The sequence below is a fragment of the Phasianus colchicus genome, chromosome 29, assembly GCF_987193195.1.
Source record: "Phasianus colchicus chromosome 29, bPhaCol1.hap1.1, whole genome shotgun sequence".
In the NCBI taxonomy this organism is placed as follows: domain Eukaryota; kingdom Metazoa; phylum Chordata; class Aves; order Galliformes; family Phasianidae; genus Phasianus; species Phasianus colchicus.
Genome location: NC_143464.1, coordinates 4,536,147 through 4,554,404, shown reverse-complemented (window position 1 = coordinate 4,554,404; position 18,258 = coordinate 4,536,147). Strand labels below are relative to the sequence as shown.

General features: G+C 60.8%; 1 protein-coding gene across 3 annotated transcripts in view; it reads left to right on the top strand.

Annotated features, from left to right (window-relative positions):
• The window catches only part of G6PD (glucose-6-phosphate dehydrogenase), a 33,102-nt gene that overhangs the window by 776 nt on the left and 14,068 nt on the right, over window positions 1-18,258 (top strand). Inside the window, exons 2-8 of one of the 3 annotated variants that reach the window (XM_090126813.1) lie at window positions 1,751-1,857; window positions 5,028-5,065; window positions 6,575-6,683; window positions 9,244-9,461; window positions 12,022-12,177; window positions 16,384-16,509; window positions 17,441-17,534. In XM_090126813.1, coding sequence (XP_089982939.1) covers window positions 1,751-1,857; window positions 5,028-5,065; window positions 6,575-6,683; window positions 9,244-9,461; window positions 12,022-12,177; window positions 16,384-16,509; window positions 17,441-17,534 — 848 coding nt within the window. Of the gene's footprint in view, window positions 1-1,747; window positions 1,858-4,820; window positions 4,954-5,027; window positions 5,066-6,574; window positions 6,684-9,243; window positions 9,462-12,021; window positions 12,178-16,383; window positions 16,510-17,440; window positions 17,535-18,258 lie in introns of those variants that run through there. The other 2 variants (XM_090126812.1, XM_090126814.1) reach the window with 2 other exon arrangements.

Below are 18,258 nucleotides of genomic sequence, written 5' to 3'. Positions count from 1 at the left end.
CCATTACCCCCCCTCCCCCCCATTCCCCCCTCACTTCCTCCCTTTGCACCCCCCTAACGCTCCCCCCCTGCTAATTAGTGTCCCCCACTAATTAGTTGCCCCCCCACTAATTAATAGCCCCCGCACCCCCTTGTTCCCTCCCATTTCCCCCCCATTCCCCCCCCACCTCCTCCCTTCGCACCCCCCAAACGCTCCCCCCCGTGCTAATTAGTGCCCCCCCAGTCACTAATTGCCCCCCTACTAATTAATTGCCTCCTCCAGTCACTAATCACCCCGCACTAATTGCCCCCCCACTAATTAATAGCCCCCTACCACCTCCCATTTCTCCCCCATCACCCCCCATTCCCCCCCCACTTCCTCCCTATGCGCCCCCCTAACGCTTCCCCCGTCCTAATTAGTGCCCCCAGTCATTAATTAACCCCCACTAATTAATTGCTCCCCTACTAATCAATAGCCCCCACACACCCCCCATTTCCCCCCCACCATCCTCCATTCCCCGCTCACTCCCTCCCTTCGCACCCCCCTAATGCTCCCCCGTGCTAATTAGTGCCCCCCCACTAATTAATTGCCCCCCCCAGTCACTAATCACCCCGCACTAATTGCCCCCCCACTAATTAATAGCCCCCCACACCCCTCATTCCCCCCATACCACCCCCCATTCCCCACCACCACCCTCCCTTTGCACCCCCCTAATGCTCCCCCGTCCTAATTAGCATCCCCCTAGTCACTAATTACCCCCCACTAATTAATTGCCCCCCTACTAATCAATAGCCTCCCCACACACCCCCAGTTCCTCCCCATTCACCCCTGGCTTCCTCCCTTCACACCCCCCTAACACTCCCCCGCGTGCTAATTAGTGTTCCCCCAGTCACTAATTATCCACTAATTATCCCCCACTAATTAATTGCCCCCCCCCCCCACTAATTAATAGCTCCCATCACCCCCCCCATTCCCTCCCCCATCACCCCCCCTTCCCATCCCTATCACCCCCATTCCCCCCTCACTCCCTCCCTTCGCACCCCCCTAATGCTCCCCCGTGCTAATTAGTGCCCCCCCACTAATTAATTGCCCCCCCAGTCACTAATCACCCCGCACTAATTGCCCCCCCGCTAATTAATAGCCCCCACACACCCCTCATTCCCCCCATACCACCCCCCATTTGCCCCCACCATCCTCCCTTTGCACCCCCCTAATGCTCCCCCCTGCTAATTAGCATCCCCCCCAGTCACTAATTACCCCCACTAACTAATTGCCCCCCCCACTAATTAATAGCCCCCATCACCCCCCCATTCCCTCCCCCATCACCCCCCATTCCCATCCCATTCACCCCCATTCCCCCCCTCACTCCCTCCCTTTGCACCCCCCTAATGCTCCCCCGTGCTAATTAGTGCCCCCCCACTAATTAATTGCCCCCCCAGTCACTAATCACCCCGCACTAATTGCCCCCCCGCTAATTAATAGCCCCCATCACCCCCCCATTCCCATTCCATTCACCCCCATTCCCTCCCTTTGCACCCCCCTAATGCTCCCCCCTGTCCTAATTAGCATCCCCCTAGTCACTAATTACCCCCCACTAATTAATAGCCCCCCCACTAATTAATAGCCCCCCCCATTCCCTCCCCTATCACCCCCATTCCCCCCCCCTCCCCCATTCCTCCCTCACTCCCTCCCTTTGCCCCACCCTGACACCCCCCACCCCCGGGCTAATTAGCGCTAATTAACCCCCCCGCGCTAATTGACCCCCCAGCAGGCATGGAGCAGCTGAGCCGCTCGGAGGTGTGCGGGATGCTGAGGCAGGAGCTCAGCACCGACCAGCACTTCCTGCAGCCCCACGTCTTCGTCATCTTCGGCGCCTCGGTGCGGGGGGGCAATTAATTAGGGGGGGGGTAATTAGTGATGGGGGGTAATTATGGGGGGTAATGATGGGGGGGCAGTTAGCAGCACTTCCTGCAGCCGCACGTCTTCGTCATCTTCGGCGCCTCGGTGCGGGGGGGTGATTAATTAGTGGGAGGGGTAATTAGGGGGGGGGCAATTAGTGATTGGGGGGGCAGTTGTGATTGGGGGGTAATTATGGGGGGTAATGATGGGGGGGCAGTTAGCAGCACTTCCTGCAGCCACACGTCTTCGTCATCTTCAGCGCCTCGGTGCGGGGGGGGTGATTAATTAGTGATGGGGGCAATTAGTGATTGGGGGGGCAGTTGTGATGGGGGGGTAATTAGTGAGGGGGGTAATTATGGGGGCAGTTAGCAGCACTTCCTGCAGCCACACGTCTTCGTCATCTTCGGCGCCTTGGTGCGGGGGGGGGCAATTAATTAGTGGGGGGGGTAATTAGTGATTGGGGGGGCAGTTGTGATGGGGGGGTAATTATGGGGGGTAATGATGGGGGGGCAGTTAGCAGCACTTCCTGCAGCCGCACGTCTTCGTCATCTTCGGCGCCTCGGTGCGGGGGGGCAATTAATTAGGGGGGGGGTAATTAGTGATGGGGGGTAATTATGGGGGGTAATGATGGGGGGGCAGTTAGCAGCACTTCCTGCAGCCACACGTCTTCGTCATCTTCGGCGCCTCGGTGCGGGGGGGTGATTAATTAGTGGGAGGGGTAATTAGGGGGGGGGCAATTAGTGATTGGGGGGGCAGTTGTGATGGGGGGGTAATTATGGGGGGTAATGATGGGGGGGCAGTTAGCAGCACTTCCTGCAGCCACACGTCTTCGTCATCTTCAGCGCCTCGGTGCGGGGGGGGTGATTAATTAGTGATGGGGGCAATTAGTGATTGGGGGGGCAGTTGTGATGGGGGGGTAATTAGTGAGGGGGGTAATTATGGGGGCAGTTAGCAGCACTTCCTGCAGCCGCACGTCTTCATCATCTTCGGCGCCTTGGTGCGGGGGGGGGCAATTAATTAGTGGTGGGGGTAATTAGGGGGGCGGAGTTAGTGATGGGGGGTAATTATGGGGGCAGTTGGTGATTGGGGGGGTAATTATGGGGGGGCAGTTAGCAGCACTTCCTGCAGCCTCACGTCTTTGGTGCGGGGGGGCAATTAATTAGTGGTGGGGGTAATTGGGGGGGGGGGGGCAATTAGTGATGGGGGTAATGATGGGGGGTAATTATGGGGGCAGTTGGTGATTGGGGGGTAATGATGGGGGGGCAGTTAGCAGCACTTCCTGCAGCCGCACGTCTTCATCATCTTCGGCGCCTCGGTGCGGGGGGGCAATTAATTAGTGGGGGGGGTAATTAGTGATTGGGGGGGCAGTTGTGATGGGGGGGTAATTATGGGGGGTAATTATGGGGGGGCAGTTAGCAGCACTTCCTGCAGCCACACGTCTTCGTCATCTTCGGCGCCTCGGTGCGGGGTGGCGATTAATTAGTGGGGGGGGTAATTGGGGGGGGGTGGGGGCAGTTAGTGATGGGGGGGGCAATTAGTGACGGGGGTAATTATGGGGGCAGTTAGCAGCACTTCCTGCAGCCCCACATCTTCGTCATCTTTGGTGCTTCGGTGCGGGGGGGCAATTAATTAGTGGTGGGGGTAATTATGGGGGGGCAATTAGTGATGGGGGGTAATTATGGGGGGGAGTTAATGATTGGGGGGGCAATTAGTGATGGGGGGGCAGATGGGGGCAGTGGGGCAATTAGAGGCAGTGGGGGGGCAAATAGGGGCACGGGGGCAGATGGGGGTGGGGGGGGCAATTAGAGGCAGTGGGGAGGCAGATGGGGGCAGGAGGGGCAAATAGGGGCAGGGGGGCAGATGGGGGGCAAATAGGGGCAGATGGGAGTGGGGGGGCAAATAGGGGCAGTGGGGCAGATGGGGGGGGCAAATAGGGGCAGTGGGGCAGATGGGGGGGGCAAATAGGGGCAGTGGGGGGGCAGATGGGGGCAGGAGGGGCAAATAGGGGCAGGGGGGCAGATGGGGGGGCAAATAGGGGCAGGGGGGCAGATGGGGGGGGCAAATAGGGGCAGGGGGGCAGATGGGGGGGCAAATAGGGGCAGATTGCGGGCAAATAGGGGCAGATGGGGGTGGGGGGGCAAATAGGGGCAGATGGGGGGGCAGTTAAGGGCAAATAGGGGCAGTGGGGGGGGCAAATAGGGGCAGATGGGGGTGGGGGGGCAAATAGGGGCAGTGGGGGAGAGGGCAGATGGAGGGGGGGCAAATAGGGGCAGACTGCGGGCAAATAGGGGCAGATGGGGGTGGGGGGGCAAATAGGGGCAGATGGGGGGGCAATTAAGGGCAAATAGGGGCAGATTGCAGGCAAATAGGGGCAGATGGGGGTGGGGGGGGGCAAATAGGGGCAGATTGCGGGCAAATAGGGGCAGATGGGGGTGGGGGGGCAAATAGGGGCAGATGGGGGTGGGGGGGGCAAATAGGGGCAGTGGGGGGGGCAAATAGGGGCAGATGGGGGTGGGGGGGGCAAATAGGGGCAAATAGGGGCAGATGGGGGTGGGGGGGCAAATAGGGGCAGGGGGGCAGATGGGGGGGGTAAATAGGGGCAGACTGCGGGCAAATAGGGGCAGATGGGGGTGGGGGGGCAAATAGGGGCAGATGGGGGGGCAATTAAGGGCAAATAGGGGCAGATTGTGGGCAAATAGGGGCAGATGGGGGGGCAGTTAAGGGCAAATAGGGGCAGTGGGGGGTCAAATAGGGGCAGATGGGGGGCAAATAGGGGCAGATGGGGGTGGGGGGGGCAAATAGGGGCAGGGGGGCAGATGGTGGGGGCAAATAGGGGCAGTGGGGGGGGGCAAATAGAGATGGGGGCAGATGGGGGGGGCAGAAGTGCAGCACGAGGTTGGGATGAGGAAGTGCCCCCCCCGCCGCCCCTCCCCCACGGGGCGGCCGCACCCCTGGTTGCCCAACGCCCCTTAATTAAACAGGCTTCGTTAATCCCTTCCTCGTTAGCGGGGCGTTAATGAGCAGCCCCGAGTCACGCTGACTCAGCACGTTGCCGCCTCGTTAGCGCCGCCCTGCGTGTGTATTTCTTTTTTGGGGGGGGGGTCATTAACCTTAATTAATTGGATTAAAGGAGTAATTAATGTTTGCAGGGAGATTTGGCGCGGAAGAAGATTTACCCCACCATCTGGTATGGGAAACGGGGGGGGCAATAGGGGATAATAGGGGGGGGCAATGGGGGACAATGGGGGGCAATAGGGGCAGTGGGGGGGGCAGTGGGGGCAATAGGGGACAATGGGGGGCAATAGGGGCAGGGGGGGAACAGTGGGGGCAATAGGGGCAGTGGGGGGGACATTGGGGGGGCAATAGGGGGCAGTGGGGGACAATGGGGGGCAATAGGGGCAGTGGGGGGGCAATAGGGGGACAATGGGGGGCAATAGGGGCAGTGGGGGGGCAGTGGGGGCAATAGGGGGACAATGGGGGGGCAATAGGGGGCAGTGGGGGGCAATAGGGGACAATGGGGGGCAATAGGGGCAGTGGGGGGGGCAGTGGGGGGGCAGTGGGGGCAATAGGGGACAATGGGGGGGCAATAGGGGCAGGGGGGGCAATAGGGGACAATGGGGGGACAGTGGGGGGGCAATGGGGGAGCAGCGGGGAACAAGGGGGGGCAATAGGGGGCAGTGGGGGGAACAATGGGGGCAATAGGTGGGCAATGGGGGCAATAGGGGACAATAGGGGGGCAGTGGGGGACAATAGGGGCAGTGGGGGGGACTGGGGGGCAGAGGGGGACAATGGGGGGGCAATAGCGGACAATGGGGGGCAATGGGGGCTGGCGGGGAACAATGGGGGCAATAGGGGGGCAGTGGGGGACAATAGGGGCAGTGGGGGGGACAGTGGGGGGCAATAGGGGACAATAGGGGGGCAGTGGGGGGGACAATGGGGGCAGGGCGGGAACAGTGGGGGCAATAGGGGGACAATGGGGGGGCAATAGGGGCAGGGGGGAACAGTGGGGGCAATAGGGGACAGTGGGGGGACAATGGGGGGCAGTGGGGGACAATGGGGAACAATGGGGGGGACAGTGGGGGGGCAATAGGGGACAGTGGGGGGACAATGGGGGGCAATAGGGGCAGTGGGGGGGACAGTGGGGACAATGGGGTGCGGCGGGGAACAATGGGGGCAACAAGGGGCAATGGGGGGACAATGGGGGGCAATAGGGGCAGTGGGGGCAATAGGGGGGCAGTGGGGACAATAGGGGACAATTGGGGGCAATAGGGGCAGTGGGGGGCAATAGGGGCAGTGGGGGGCACAGTGGGGACAATGGGGGGCGGCAGGGAACAATGGGGGCAATAAGGGGCAATGGGGGGACAATGGGGGCAATAGGGGCAGTGGGGGGGACAGTGGGGGCAATAGGGGGGCGGTGGGGAACAATGGGGGGCAATAGGGGCAGTGGGGGGCAAAGAGGGGGACAGTGGGGCCACTGGGGGGCAATGGGGTGTTATAGGGCGCCGTATGGGACGTTATGGGGTGCCTTATGGGGCGCCATATAGGACTTTCTGGGGCGCCATATGGGGTGTTATGGGGCGCCATATAGGACTTTGTGGGGCGCCATCGGGGGCGTTATGGGGCGCCTTATAGGACTTTGTGGGGCGCCATAGGGGGCGTTATGGGGCGCCTTATAGGACCTTGTGGGTCCCCGCAGGTGGCTGTTTAGGGACGGGCTGCTGCCGGAGCAGCTGTGGGTTGTAGGATTCGCCCGGACGCCGCTGTCGGTGCCGCAGCTCCGGGAGCTGGTGCTGCCTCACATGAAGGTGGGACCCCATAACCGGCCCCATAACCAGCCCTATGACTGACCCCATAACTGACCCCATAACCAGCCCTATAACCAGTGCCACACCGTGCCCCATAACTGACCCCATAACCAGCCCTATAACCGACCCTATAACTGACCCCATAACCAGCCCTATAACCAACGCCACATCGTACCCCGTAACCAGCCCTATAACCAATCCCATAACTGACCCCATAACCAGCCCTATAACCAATTCCATAACTGACCCCATAACCAGCCCTATAACCGACCCTATAACTGACCCCATAACCAGCCCTATAACTGACCCCATAACCAGCCCTATAACCGACCCCATAACTGACCCCATAACCAGCCCTATAACCAACACCACACCATACCCCGTAACCAGCCCCATAACCAGCCCCATAACCGACCCCATAACCAATGCCACACCGTGCCCCATGACCAGCCCCATAACCAGCGCCACACCGTGCCCCGTAACCAACCCCATAACTGACCCCATAACCAGCCCTATAACCAACAGCACACCGTACCCCATAACCAGCCCCGTAACTGACCCCATAACCAACCCCATAACCGCCCCCATAACCAGCCTTATAACCAGTACCACACCATGCCCCATAACCGATCCCATAACCAACCCCATAACCGGCCCCATAACTAGTCCTATAACTAACGCCCCACCGTGCCCCATAACCAACCCCATAACTGACCTTACTGCCCCCATATCCCCCATCCTGACCCCATATCCCATACTTTCCCCATCCTGACCCCATACCTGCCCAGGTGACCCCAATGCTGACCCCAATGTTGACCCTAGTGCTGACCCCATACTGCTCCCATACGCCAGGGCTGACCCCATATCCACTCAGGTGACCCCAATGCTGACCCCATACTGACCCCAGTACTGATCCCATGCTGACCCCATACCCCAATGCTGACCCCAGTGCTGACCCCAAACTGCTCCCATACCCCAGTGCTGACCCCAGTGCTGACCCCAAACTGCTCCCATACCCCATACTGACCCCAGTGCTGACCCCATACTGACCCCAGTGCTGACCCCATGCTGACCCCATACCGACCCCATGCCCCATGCTGACCCCATACCGACCCCATACCCCAGTACTGATCCCATACTGACCCCATACCCCATACTGACCCCATACCGACCCCTTACCCCAGTACTGACCCCATACTGACGCCATACCCCAGGGCTGACCCCAATGCTGACCCCATGCTGACCCCATACCCCATGCTGACCCCGTACCGACCCCATACCAACCTCATACCAACCCCATAGCCCATACCGACCCCAATGCTGACCCTATTCTGCTCCCCTACCCCATGCTGACCCCATACCCCAAAGCTGACCCCAATGCTGACCCATTCTGCTCCCATACTGACCCCATACCCCATGCTGACCCCATACTGACCCCATACCCCAAAGCTGACCCATACCGACCCCATACCCCATATCGACCCCATACCCCATGCTGACCCCATACCGACCCCATAGCCCATACCGACCCCATACCCCAAAGCTGACCCATGCTGACCCCATACTGACCCCATACCCCAAAGCTGACCCCAATGCTGACCCATGCTGACCCCATAGCGACCCCATACCCCATGCTGACCCCATACTGACCCCATACCCCAAAGCTGACCCCATGCTGACCCCATACCCCATGCTGACCCCATAGCGACCCCATACCCCATACCGACCCCATACCGACTCCATACCCCATGCTGACCCCATACTGCCCCCATACCCCATACTGACCCTATACCCCAAAGCTGACCCATGCTGACCCCATACTGACCCCATACCCCATGCTGACCCCATACCGACCCCATACCCCATGCTGACCCCAATGCTGACCCCGTAGCGACCCCATACCCCATGCTGACCCCATACTGGCCCCATACCCCAAAGCTGACCCCAATGCTGACCCATGCTGACCCCATACCGACCCCACACCCCATACCGACCCCATACCGACCCCATACCCCATGCTGACCCCATACTGACCCCATACCCCAGGGCTGACCCCAATGCTGACCCTATTCTGCTCCCATAGCCCATACTGACCCCATAGCCCATACTGACCCCAGACCCCAAAGCTGACCCCAATGCTGACCCATGCTGACCCCATACTGACCCCATACCCCATGCTGACCCCATACCGACCCCATACCCCATGCTGACCCCATACTGACCCCACACCCCAAAGCTGACCCCATACCGCCCCCATACCCCATACTGACCCTATACCCCAAAGCTGACACATGCTGACCCCATACCAACCCCATACCTCATGCTGACCCCATACTGACCCCATACCCCAATGCTGACCCATGCTGACCTCATACTGACCCCATACCCCATGCTGACCTCATACTGACCCCATACCCCATGCTGACCCCATACCGACCCCATACCCCATGCTGACCCCATACTGACCCCACACCCCAAAGCTGACCCCATACCGACCCCATACCCCATACCGACCCCATACCCCATGCTGACCCCAGTGCTGCCCCTCGTGTCCCCCCAGGTGACCCCGTCGGACTCCTCCCAGCTGGAGGACTTCCTGTCCCGCCTCAGTTTCGTTTCCGGTCAATACGGGGAGCCGGCGGATTTCCGGAAGCTGAACGGCCACGTGGGGGCGCTGCCGGGCGGCTCCCGCGCCCACCGCCTCTTCTACCTCGCGCTGCCCCCCAGTCTCTATGGCACCGTCAGCACCAACATCCGCCACTGCTGCATGGGGGGCGGGTAGGGGGCTGGGGGGTCGTGGGGTATTGGGGGGTCGTGGGGGGGTCATGGGGTGTGGGGGGGTCATGGGGGATGGGGAGTCATGGGGGATGGGGGGCTGTTGGGGGGGTCATGGGGTATTGGGGGGCTATGGGGTGTGGGGGGGCTATGGGGGGTCATGGGGGATGGAGGGCTGTTGGGGGGGTCGTGGGGGGTCGTGGGGGGGTCATGGGGTGTGGGGGGGTTATGGGGGGTCATGGGGTGTGGGGGGGTCATGGGGGATGGAGGGGGTTATGGGGGGCTACGGGGGGTCATGGGGGATGGAGGGGGTTATGGGGGGCTACGGGGGGTCATGGGTCATGGGGGGGTCATGGGGGATGGGGGGTGTCATGGGAGATGGGGGGTCATGGGGGATGGGGGGGCTATGGGGGGGTCATGGGCGGGCTATAAGGTGTGGGGGGGTTCATGGGGTGTGGGGGGGCTATGTGGGGTCATGGGGGGCTACGGGGGGTCATGGGGGGGTCATGGGAGATGGGCTGTTGGGGGGGCTATGGGGTATTGGGGGGGTCATGGGGGATAGGGGGTCATGGGGGGGTCATGGGGGATGGGGGGCTGTTGGGGGGGCTATGGGGTATTGGGGGGGTCATGGGGGGGCTATGGGGTGTGGGGGGGCTATGGGGGGTCATGGGGTGTGGGGGGGCTATGGGGGGGTCATGGGGGATGGAGGGGGTTATGGGGGGCTACGGGGGTCATGGGTCATGGGGGGTTAATGGGGGGGCTATGGGGTGTGGGGGGTCATGGGGTGTGGGGGGGCTGTGGGGGGGTTATGGGGGATGGGGGGGTCATGGGGTGTGGGGGGGCTATGGGGGGTCATGGGGGATGGGGTATTGGGGAGGTCATGGGGTATGGAGGGGGTCATGGGGGGTATTGGGGGGCTATGGGGGGTCATGGGGGATGGGGGGTATTGGGGGGTTATGGGGTATGGGGGGGCTGTGGGGTATTGGGGGACTGTGGGGGGTTATGGGGTATGGGTGGGTTATGGGGCATGGGGGGGCTGTGGGGGGGCTATGGGGTGTGGGGGGTTATGGTGTTTTGTGGGGTCCCTATGGGGTGGTTATGGGGTGGTTGTGGGGTCCTGGTGTCCCTATGGGGTCCCTACGGGGCGGTGATGGGGCAGTTATGGGGTGGTGATGGGGTGGTTGTGGGGTCCCTATGGGGTGGCCGTGGGGTGTTTGTGGGGTGGTGATGGGGTCCCTATGGGGTCCCTATAGGGTCCCTACGGGATGGTGATGGGGTGGTTGTGGGGCAGTGATGGGGCGGTGATGGGGTCCCTATGGGGTGGTTGTGGGGTGGTGATGGGGTGGTTTTGGGGCGGTGATGGGGCGGTTTTGGGGCTTTTATGGGGCGGTTGTGGGGTGGTGATGGGGTGGTTGTGGGGCGGTTATGGGGTGGTGATGGGGTGGTTGTGGGGTGGTTGTGGGGCTGTTATGGGGCGGTGATGGGGTCCCTATGGGGCAGTGATGGGGCGGTGGTGGGGCGGTTGTGGGGCTGTTATGGGGCGGTTGTGGGGTGGTGGTGGGGCGGTTATGGGGTGGTGATGGGGAGTTTTTGGGGCAGCTATGGGGCGGTTGTGGGGCAGTTATGGGGCGGCTATGGGGCGGTGATGGGGCAGTTATGGGGTGGTGATGGGGCAGTTGTGGGGCAGTTGTGGGGCGGCTGTGGGGTGGTGATGGGGCTGTTATGGGGCAGTTGTGGGGCAGTTATGGGGCGGTTGTGGGGCAGCTATGGGGCGGTTGTGGGGCGGTGATGGGGTGGTGATGGGGTGGTTATGGGGCAATTATGGGGCGGTTGTGGGGTGGTGATGGGGTGGTGATGGGGCAGCTATGGGGTGGTTTTGGGGCGGTTGTGGGGCAGTTATGGGGTGGTGATGGGGTGGTTGTGGGGCGGTTGTGGGGCAGTTATGGGGCGGTTGTGGGGCAGCTATGGGGCGGCTATGGGGCGGTGATGGGGTGGTGATGGGGTGGTCATGGGGCAATTATGGGGCGGTTGTGGCGTGGTGATGGGGCAGTTATGGGGCGGTTGTGGGGCAGTTATGGGGCGGTTGTGGGGCGGCTATAGGGTGGTGATGGGGCAGTTATGGGGCGGTTGTGGGGCGGTGATGGGGCGGTTGTGGGGCGGTGATGGGGCGGTGATGGGGCAGTTATGGGGCAGCTATGGGGCGGTTGTGGGGCAGTTATGGGGCGGCTATGGGGAGTTTTTGGGGCAGCTATGGGGCGGTTGTGGGGCAGTTATGGGGCGGCTATGGGGAGTTTTTGGGGCAGCTATGGGGCGGTTGTGGGGCAGTTATGGGGCGGCTATGGGGCGGTGATGGGGCAGTTATGGGGTGGTGATGGGGCAGTTATGGGGTGGTTTTGGGGCGGTTGTGGGGCAGTTGTGGGGTGGTGATGGGGCAGTTGTGGGGCAGTTGTGGGGCGGCTGTGGGGTGGTGATGGGGCTGTTATGGGGCAGTTGTGGGGCAGTTATGGGGCGGTTGTGGGGCAGCTATGGGGCGGCTATGGGGTGGTGATGCGGTGCTTTGCAGCTGGAACCGGCTGATCGTGGAGAAGCCGTTCGGCCGCGACCTGCAGACGTCGCAGGCGCTGACGGAGCAGCTGAGCGCCCTGTTCTGCGAGGAGCAGATCTACAGGATGGACCACTACCTGGGCAAGGAGATGGTGCAGAGCCTCATGGTGCTCAGGTGGGCGATCCCACAAACGGCCCCATAGCCCTCAAACGGCCCCATAGCCCACAAACGGTCCTATAACCCATAAACGGTCCTATAACCCATAAACGGCCCTATAACCGAGAGCCCTATAAGCAGCGATCCTATAAGTGAGCACTGCCTGGGCAAGGAGATGGTGCAGAGCCTCATGGTGCTCAGGTGGGCCACCCCACAAACGGCCCTATAGCCCACAAACGGCCCTATAGCCCACAAACGGCCCTATAGCCCACAAACGGCCCCATAGCCCACAAACGGCCCTATAACCTACAGATGGCCCTATAAGCCATAAATGGTCATAGAGCCCATAAACGGCCCTATAACTGAGAGCCCTATCAGCACCGATCCTATAAGTGAGCACTGCCTGGGCAAGGAGATGGTGCAGAGCCTCATGGTGCTCAGGTGGGTGATCCCATAAATGGCCCCATAGCCCTCAAACGGCCCCATAGCCCATAAACGGCCCTATAAGCCATAAACGGCCCTATAACTGAGAGCCCTATCAGCAGCGATCCTATAAGTGAGCACTGCCTGGGCAAGGAGATGGTGCAGAGCCTCATGGTGCTCAGGTGGGTGATCCCATAAACGGCCCCATAGCCCTCAAACGGCCCCATAGCCCACAAACGGCTCCATAGCCCATAAATGGTCATAGAGCCCTTAAACGGCCCTATAACCGAGAGCCCTATAAGCAGCGATCCTATAAGTGAGCACTGCCTGGGCAAGGAGATGGTGCAGAGCCTCATGGTGCTCAGGTGGGCCACCCCACAAACGGCCCTATAGCCCACAAACGGCCCTATAGCCCACAAACGGCCCCATAGCCCACAAACGGCCCCATAGCCCACAAACGGCCCTATAACCTACAGATGGCCCTATAAGCCATAAATGGTCATAGAGCCCATAAACGGCCCTATAACTGAGAGCCCTATCAGCACCGATCCTATAAGTGAGCACTGCCTGGGCAAGGAGATGGTGCAGAGCCTCACGGTGCTCAGGTGGGCCACCCCACAAGCGGCCCCATAGCCCACAAACGGCCCCATAGCCCACAAACGGCCCTATAAGCCATAAATGGTCATAGAGCCCATAAATGGTCATAGAGCCCATCAGCAGCCCTATAACTGAGAGCCCTATAAGCAGCGATCCTATAAGTGAGCACTACCTGGGCAAGGAGATGGTGCAGAGCCTCATGGTGCTCAGGTGGGTGATCCCACAAACGGCCCCATAGCCCTCAAACGGCCCCATAGCCCACAAACGGCCCTATAGCCCATAAACGGCCCTATAACCGAGAGCCCTATCAGCACCGATCCTATAAGTGAGCACTGCCTGGGCAAGGAGATGGTGCAGAGCCTCATGGTGCTCAGGTGGGCCACCCCACAAACAGCCCCATAGCCCTCAAACGGCCCCATAGCCCACAAACGGCCCCATAGCCCACAAACGGCCCCATAGCCCACAAACGGCCCCATAGCCCACAAACGGCCCTATAACCCATAAATGGTCATATAACCCATAAACGGCCCTATAACTGAGAGCCCTATCAGCACCGATCCTATAAGTGAGCACTGCCTGGGCAAGGAGATGGTGCAGAGCCTCATGGTGCTCAGGTGGGCCACCCCACAAACGGCCCTATAGCCCACAAACGGCCCCATAGCCCACAAACGGCCCTATAACCTACAGATGGCCCTATAAGCCATAAATGGTCATAGAGCCCATAAACGGCCCTATAACTGAGAGCCCTATAAGCAGTGATCCTATAAGTGAGCACTACCTGGGCAAGGAGATGGTGCAGAGCCTCATGGTGCTCAGGTGGGTGATCCCACAAACGGCCCCATAGCCCACAAACGGCCCCATAGCCCACAAACGGCCCTATAAGCCATAAATGGTCATAGAGCCCATAAATGGTCATAGAGCCCATCAGCAGCCCTATAACTGAGAGCCCTATAAGCAGCGATCCTATAAGTGAGCACTACCTGGGCAAGGAGATGGTGCAGAGCCTCATGGTGCTCAGGTGGGTGATCCCACAAACGGCCCCATAGCCCTCAAACGGCCCCATAGCCCACAAACGGCCCTATAGCCCATAAACGGCCCTATAACCGAGAGCCCTATCAGCACCGATCCTATAAGTGAGCACTGCCTGGGCAAGGAGATGGTGCAGAGCCTCATGGTGCTCAGGTGGGCCACCCCACAAACAGCCCCATAGCCCTCAAACGGCCCCATAGCCCACAAACGGCCCCATAGCCCACAAACGGCCCCATAGCCCACAAACGGCCCCATAGCCCACAAACGGCCCTATAACCCATAAATGGTCATATAACCCATAAACGGCCCTATAACTGAGAGCCCTATCAGCACCGATCCTATAAGTGAGCACTGCCTGGGCAAGGAGATGGTGCAGAGCCTCATGGTGCTCAGGTGGGCCACCCCACAAACGGCCCTATAGCCCACAAACGGCCCCATAGCCCACAAACGGCCCTATAACCTACAGATGGCCCTATAAGCCATAAATGGTCATAGAGCCCATAAACGGCCCTATAACTGAGAGCCCTATAAGCAGTGATCCTATAAGTGAGCACTACCTGGGCAAGGAGATGGTGCAGAGCCTCATGGTGCTCAGGTGGGTGATCCCACAAACGGCCACATAGCCCTCAAACGGCCCTATAGCCCATAAACGGCCCTATAACTGCGAGCCCTATAAGCAGCGATCCTATAAGTGAGCACTACCTGGGCAAGGAGATGGTGCAGAGCCTCATGGTGCTCAGGTGGGTGATCCCATAAATGGCCCTATAGCCCTCAAACGGCCCCATAGCCCACAAACGGCTCCATAGCCCATAAATGGTCATAGAGCCCTTAAACGGCCCTATAACCGAGAGCCCTACCAGCACCGATCCTATAAGTGAGCACTGCCTGGGCAAGGAGATGGTGCAGAGCCTCATGGTGCTCAGGTGGGTGATCCCATAAACGGCCCCATAGCCCACAAACGGCCCCATAGCCCATAAACGGCCCTATAAGCCATAAACGGCCCTATAACTGAGAGCCCTATCAGCAGCGATCCTATAAGTGAGCACTGCCTGGGCAAGGAGATGGTGCAGAGCCTCATGGTGCTCAGGTGGGTGATCCCATAAATGGCCCCATAGCCCTCAAACGGCCCCATAGCCCACAAACGGCTCCATAGCCCATAAATGGTCATAGAGCCCTTAAACGGCCCTATAACCCACAGCCCTATAACTGAGAGCCCCATGGTGCTCAGGTAGGGCAGCCCCGCAACTTGGGGGTCAGAGCTGTGGGTTATGGGGCAGCCCCAGACGCTGTGGGTCGGCGCTGTCACTTATGGGGCAGCCCCACACGCTGTGGGTTGGCGCTGTGGGTGCTGTCACTTATGGGGCAGCCCCACATGCTGTGGGTTATGTCACTTATGGGGTGGCCCCAGACGCTGTGGGTCGGCGCTGTCACTTATGGGGCAGCCCCACAAGCTGTGGGTCGGCGCTGTCACTTATGGGGCGGCCCCACAAGCTGTGGGTCGGCGCTGTCACTTATGGGGCGGCCCCACAAGCTGTGGGTCGGCGCTGTCACTTATGGGGCGGCCCCACAAGCTGTGGGTCGGCGCTGTCACTTATGGGGCAGCCCCACATGCTGTGGGTGCTGTCACTTATGGGGTGGCCCCACAAGTTGTGGGTCGGCGCTGTCACTTATGGGGCAGCCCCACATGCTGTGGGTGCTGTCACTTATGGGGTGGCCCCACATGCTGTGGGTCGGCGCTGTCACTTATGGGGCAGCCCCAGACGCTGTGGGTTATGTCACTTATGGGGCAGCCCCACAAGTTGTGGGTCGGCGCTGTCACTTATGGGGCAGCCCCACAAGCTGTGGGTCGGCGCTGTGACTTATGGGGCAGCCCCACAAGCTGTGGGTCGGCGCTGTCACTTATGGGGCGGCCCCACAAGCTGTGGGTCGGCGCTGTGACTTATGGGGCGGCCCCACAAGCTGTGGGTCGGCGCTGTCACTTATGGGGCAGCCCCACAAGCTGTGGGTCGGTGCTGTCACTTATGGGGCAGCCCCACAAGCTGTGGGTCGGCGCTGTCACTTATGGGGCAGCCCCACAAGCTGTGGGTCGGCGCTGTCACTTATGGGGCGGCCCCACAAGTTGTGGGTCGGCGCTGTGACTTATGGGGCGGCCCCACAAGCTGTGGGTCGGCGCAGGTTCGGGAACCGGATCTTCGGGCCCATCTGGAACCGGGACAACGTGGCGGTGGTGCTGCTGACCTTCAAGGAGCCGTTCGGCACCGAGGGCCGCGGGGGGTACTTCGATGAGTTCGGCATCATCCGGTCAGTGCCGGGGGGGTGCCGTTGCCATGGTGATGGGGTTGCCGTGGTGACGGGGTTGCCGTGGGGGGGGTTGCCGGGAGGATGCTGTTGCTGGGTGGGGGCTGTTGCCGTGGTGATGGGGTTGCCGTGGTGACAGGGATGCTATGGTGACGGGGATGCTGTGAGGGGGCGTTGCTGGGAGGATGCTGTTGCCATGGTGACGGGGTTGCCGTGGTGACGGGGATGCCATGGGGGGGGTTGCCAGGAGGATGCTGTTCTGGTGTTGGCCTGGTGGGGGGGGTTGCTGGGAGGATGCTGTTGCCGGGTGGGGGCTGTTGCCATGGTGATGGGGTTGCCGGGAGGGTGATGTTGCTGGGAGGATGCTGTTGCCATGGTGACAGGGTTGCCATGGTGATGGCATTGCCATGGCGATGGGGTTGCTGGGAGTCTTCTGTTGCCATGGTGACGGGGTTGCCATGGTGCCGTCATGGTGATGCAGTTGCCACGGTGATGTCACGGTGATGCAGTTGCCATGGTGACGCGGTTGCCACCGTGACATCCCAGTGACGTGGTTGCCATGGTGACGCGGTTGCTACAGTGATGCGGTTGCCATGGTGACGTCATAGCGATGTCACGGCGCCGCGGTTGCCACGGTGACGCCATGGTGCCGCGGTCGCCATGGTGACACGGTTGCCATGGTGATGTCATGGTGAGACAGTTGCCATGGTGACACGGTTGCCATGGTGATGTCATGGTGAGACAGTCGCCATGGTGACATGGTTGCCATGGTGATGTCATGGTGAGACAGTCGCCATGGTGACACGGTCGCCATGGTGATGTCATGGTGCCGTGGTCGCCATGGTGCCGCGGTTGCCATGGTGCCGCCGCGGTTGCCATGGTGCCGCGGTTGCCATGGTGACGCCGCGGTTGCCACGGCGCCGCTGCCCCGTAGGGACGTGATGCAGAACCACCTCCTGCAGATGCTCTGCCTGGTGGCCATGGAGAAACCGCCCTCCATCGACCCCGACGACGTCCGCGACGAGAAGGTGGGCGCCGGGGGGGCGCTGTGGGGCACCTATGGGGCGCTATGGGGCGCTATGGGGTGCTATGGGGTGCTATGGGGCACTATTGGGTGCTATGGGGCAGCTATGGGGCGCTATTGGGTGCTATGGGGCGCTATTAGGTGCTATGGGGCAGCTATGGGGCGCTATTAGGTGCTATGGGATGCTGTGGAGCGCTATGGGGCACTATGGGGTGCTACGGGGCTCTATTGGGTGCTATGGGGCGCTATTAGGTACTATGGGGCAGCTATGGGGCACCTATGGGGCACCTATGGGGCGCTATGGGGTGCTATGGGGCGCTATTGGGTGCTGTGGGGTGCTATGGGGCACTATGGGATTCTATGGGGTGCTATGGGGTGCTATGGGGCACTATTGGGTGCTATGGGGCAGCTATGGGGCACTATTAGGTGCTATGGGGCGCTATTAGGTGCTATGGGATGCTGTGGAGCGCTATGGGGCGCTATGGGGCAGCTATGGGGCGCTATGGGGCGCTATGGGGCGCTATGGGGCACTATGGGGTGCTGTTGGGTGCTATGGGGCACTATTGGGCGCTATTAGGTGCTATGGGGCACTATTAGGTGCTATGGGACGCTATGGGGTGCTGTGGGGCGCTGTGGGGCACTATGGGATTCTATGGGGTGCTGTGGGGTGCTGTGGGGTGCTATGGGATTCTGTGGGATTCTATGGGGTGCTATGGGGCACTATGGGG